This window comes from Rutilus rutilus (genome assembly GCF_951802725.1).
Source record: "Rutilus rutilus genome assembly, chromosome: 16".
In the NCBI taxonomy this organism is placed as follows: Eukaryota; Metazoa; Chordata; class Actinopteri; order Cypriniformes; family Leuciscidae; genus Rutilus; species Rutilus rutilus.
The window spans coordinates 37,289,646-37,294,645 of NC_140224.1; the positions used below are offsets into that span (position 1 = coordinate 37,289,646).

At 38.2% G+C, this 5,000-nt stretch overlaps 1 protein-coding gene across 3 annotated transcripts in view; it reads left to right on the plus strand.

Annotated features, from left to right (window-relative positions):
• Positions 1–5,000, plus strand: part of rgs7b (regulator of G protein signaling 7b) — a gene marked incomplete at its 3' end in the record, with an annotated part of 48,059 nt that overhangs the window by 25,371 nt on the left and 17,688 nt on the right. For all 3 annotated transcript variants that reach the window (XM_084433756.1, XM_084433757.1, XM_084433755.1), the window contains exons 4-6: positions 1,638–1,688; positions 2,976–3,082; positions 3,548–3,599. In XM_084433756.1, the coding sequence (XP_084289882.1) occupies positions 1,638–1,688; positions 2,976–3,082; positions 3,548–3,599 (210 nt within the window). The remainder of the gene's footprint in view (positions 1–1,637; positions 1,689–2,975; positions 3,083–3,547; positions 3,600–5,000) is intronic.

The window sequence follows — 5,000 nt, forward strand, 5'->3', positions numbered from 1 at the left end:
AAGCATGATTTTGTCGTTAAGTGTTGAAATGGTCTTCTGTAGATGAACTCTGAAGTTTCTCACAATCGCTAGAGCAAAAGTCAGAGTTGCATGTTTGCTTCCTTCACTTCTGACCTTTTCCTCTCAGAATGCTCAGAATAAACTTGCAATTGCACGAAATAAAGTCAGAATTATTGTGAGATAAATAGTCCCAATAACCTTTTTTACGTTTTATTCCGTGGCACAAACGAGCGTCCACACTGATTCCCAGATCGGGAAGTGTCTGGAGTCGGTTTGGGTCTCAGCTGAGATCTTGTTCTACTTCCTCTGTGTGATCTGGATCTGATGTTTGCAGTGCGAGTCCTTCGCTGTCAGAACATGTTCTCTGTCCAGAATCAGTGTTTCGGTTAAAGCCCGGATGCTCTTATTTCTCCTGTCCCTGAGGACGCTCCTTCAGACTCGGAGTCTCTCTGGGTTTTCCTGCAAGCCTCTGCAAGACACAGAATCTCTGGCTTTAACACGCGCTCGCACCGGCTGACCCCGAAACCTACTTTCCCTGCGTCCCGTTCCCTGAGCTAACGAGACATCGTTACCTTCTCAAACAACACCAGGAGGATGAATGAAGCAATGAATGAATGAATGAATGAATGAATGCACAGGTTCATTCATAGACGCATAATGTCTGTTTCATGCACTAAAGAGCCTCATTCTGTGTCTGGCTCCTGTTTTATTTTTTATTTTTATTTTTTATTGAGTGTTCATCAGAGGGGTTCAAGACCCCAAGGATACACACACACAAAAACATGTTTTTTAATGGATTTGAGGAGTTTTGTGGTTGAAGTTTAACAAAAAAAGTAACGAATCTGGTCCCTCACGGGTCAATTTGACCCCCTTAGGAATGAATGGAAAGCGAGGAATGCTTCAGTATACAAAGAAAAACCTAAAAATGCTCAAAATTCGAACTAAAAATTATTTTATAAAGTTTACATGTGTATCAGAATGCATAGTGAAGTGAACTGGCTTTAGGACCCAGCGGAACAGCTCATTTGCCCCATATAGAGCTATAAGGGCATTAGAGTCATGAAATATCATCTTATATTAGTTATTTCCCACAAGAGGTCTGCAGAGACACACAATGTAAGATATTTAGAGCTGAATTAAAAGGTTTATGCATGAAATTGTGCGTTATTTTAAATTTAAGTTGAAAGAATGTGAGGAATGTGCTTAAATTACGATGTATTGAACAAATCTAGTCATTTAAAGGTAAATCAAAAATAAAATAAAAAAATAAAAAAAAAATTTCATTAAAAAATATTATCAAAATGAAATAAAATAAGTCGAATTATTTTTTTATTTTTTTTAGTATAATTTATAGGCTTCGGGTCATTTTGTTACAGAATGCGAGGCAAGGATCAGAATCGTGTCATTATTTCTGCTATCACTATCAAAGACTCCCAATGTAAGATATTTAGAGCTGAATTAAAAGGTTTATGCATGAAATTGTGAGTTATTTTGAATTTAGGTTGAAAGAATGTGCTTAAATTACTATTGATTTATTATTTATTGAACAAATCTAGTAATTTAAACACCAGGAAGATGCACAGGTTCTGTTTCATGCACTAAAGAGCTTCGTTCTGTGTCTGGCTCCTGTTCTGCAGGCTCTGATATCGTGCAGTGGATGCAGAAGAACCTGAACATTGAAGATCAAGGTACAGTAGCACTTTCCCCCTGAGCTCACGAGAGACGCACCAATCACACGCTGTCTCCTCAAACCCGGTTAGCGCGTTAAACTCATTAGCGCTGGCAGATTGTTCAGACCGTTTGTCGTTATTCAATTAGGCCGAAGGTGACGCAGTAAATAAAGGCTTGAGGAGGAAATCAAGCGCTGGCATTTACATCCACCGAGACGCATCGATCTGATCTCGATTAGTCTAGCCTAACACGACCTTCATGAAATCAGCCACTGACACACACGCCACCTCAGCTGCTGTACTGGGACATTTTGAATGTGCTTTAAGACAAACCATGTGTAAGTTCATAAGTCGACACCATTGCTGAGTATTTCCTCCTTAAAACTGCAGTGAACCAAAGACAGTCTCAAACACACGCTTTGAAATCGCTGGTGTTTCTGACGTCACAAACTACCTTGTAACCAATCAGATCAACGTGTGATCATCAACCAGTGGATCTCTGAGCTGAGGGAGTGAGTGGAGGCGGGGTGAATTTGCATATTCATAGAACTGCGCATACTAAATGAGGCGAGGGTGTCGAGTTACAGTCAAGATATTTTAAGGCATGAAGAATTTTTTTCCAATTAAAAACGTTTAAATATGTAATTTTGGTGATGAAAGATGAGTTTAAGGGAAAGAGACTCGAGTAGATGAACACCAGATCAAGGGCCTTAAACCATTTAAAATGAGACAAAACAAGCATTAAAATAAGCTAAAACAACTGGAAATATTTTTTTATATGTATACAAATATTTTTAAAAAACTTTAAAGAATTTATTTAAATATTTGTTTTGATTTTTCATTAAAATATATTTATTTTATATATATTTTAGGGCTGTGCAACGATTTATCGCATCCACAATTAAAGTTTGTGTTTACATAATATATGTGTGTGTGCTGTGTATAATTATTTTGTATGTATAAATACACACATATATGCATGAATATAGAATTTATATTATTCTTAATTTTTCTTTAAAAAAAATTCTTAAATATATACACACATGTTTGTGTATTTATATAATGTGATTAATCGTTGCACAGCACTAATATATTCTTTATTTTATATGAAGATATTTTCACCTCAACATCCTGTTTTGTTGTTGTCTTTGAAGAGCCGGGATTCTCAAAGGAAAACCAGGGTTTTAAAAGTGTGATTCCTAGACCTGGAAAAGCCACATTTCTGATGTTTTTCTGTGGCACTCGAGGAGATGCTTGTTTTTCAGTGTGTGTGTGTGTGTGTGTGTGTGTGTGTGTGTGTTGCAGTGGAGGCTCTTCATCTGGGAACACTGATGGCCGCTCACGGTTATTTCTTCCCCATATCGGATCACGTCCTCATCCTGAAGGACGACGGGACTTTCTACCGGTTTCAGGTGAGATTCTCTCGCGTGATTGGCCTAGAACCTCATGTGATCGGCGGAGAGCTCACGTGATTGGCCGAGAACCCCGTGACCCTCTGAAGACCTAAACCGTCGATCTGTACATGATAAGACACGGATCATTTCATTATAATGTTTTACTGTGTCTCTCATGTTGATGAGTATGTGTCAGAATATGACCATGATGAAACTTGATGTCATTCATATCCTGATACATATTCATATTTATATTTGATTCAAATTCATGAATATTCATATATATGGTCGACGGTAATGAGCAGGTTTGGTTATTGCAGTGATTGCACTCAGATCTCAGTTCTACACACAGATGTGTTTGAGATGTTCACATCATGTGCCTGTTTGGTGAATCATGTAATTCATATTCAGATCATATGTTTGTGTTCAGTGTGTGAGTCTGAGATGATGATTGAGTTCATGAGTGTTTCCTGTTGATCACAGACGCCGTACTTCTGGCCATCAAACTGCTGGGAGCCGGAAAACACTGACTATGGTAAGAACACACACACACACACACACACACCCACACACACACTCACACACTCTCTCACTCACTCACACACACACACACACACACACACACACACACACACACACACACACACACACACACACACACACACTCTCACACACACTGTACACGCACACTCTCACTCTCACACACACACACACACACACACTGTACACACACACACACACACACTCTCACACACACACTGTACACACACACTCTCACTCACACACACACACACACACTGTACACGCACACACACACACACACACACACACACACACACACACACACACACACACTGTACACGCACACACACACACACACACACACACACACACACACACACACACACACACACACACTCTGATGGTCCTGCATGATCTCTGCTGATGTTCTTGAGCTGATGTCCTGAAACATGAGGAAGTGTTGGACAACATCAGAACAATCGATCAACAAACTCTGCATGATGTTCAACTCCGTATCACTGCTGTCACACACACTCCTGTCACATACACACACACTCCTGTCACATACACACACACTCCTGTCACATACACACACTCCTGTCACATACACTCCTGTCACACACACACTCCTGTCACACACACACTCCTGTCACACACACACTCCTGTCACACACACACACACACACACTCCTGTCACACACACACACACACACACACACACACACTCCTGTCACACACACACTCCTGTCACACACACACACTCCTGTCACACACACTCCTGTCACACACACAGTCCTGTCACACACACACACTCCTGCTCTTAATTAGACCTGCCCATTAATCACATGATAGTTCATTAATCATGAAAACTCCCCAAATGAAGATATTTCAGAGATGACGTCGTTTCATTAGAATGAATTACACTTCAATCTGCAGTATATACATTCATACATTCATACATATATATATATAGAGTGACATGTAATGGAAGTTAAAACAATTACATAAAATAATTATTATTACATAATTGCAGAAGTTTTAATAACTGAATATTCATCAGCGTTTACACTTTTTCTAACGAATGATGTGAATCACAGGTTGTTGTTTTAAAAAAAAAATGTTTTACTCACAAATAGCAATTTATCAGCAATGTTTACTCAATAACATATTTTACAGCTTGTCATGTTATATTCATTATAAAATATTTCCATCACTTTTTACGATTTTTTACATTTTATAAATTTTTGACTTTTTAAATGAATAAGTTCCATGTCTTTTTAATATTTGATTAATTTCCATGATTATTTTAAATTGTATTAATTTCCATGATTATGTAATATTTTATTCATTTCCACATCTTTTTAAGATTTTATTGATTTGCATGACTTGTTTAGCTTATTTAAATGCTTCTTTT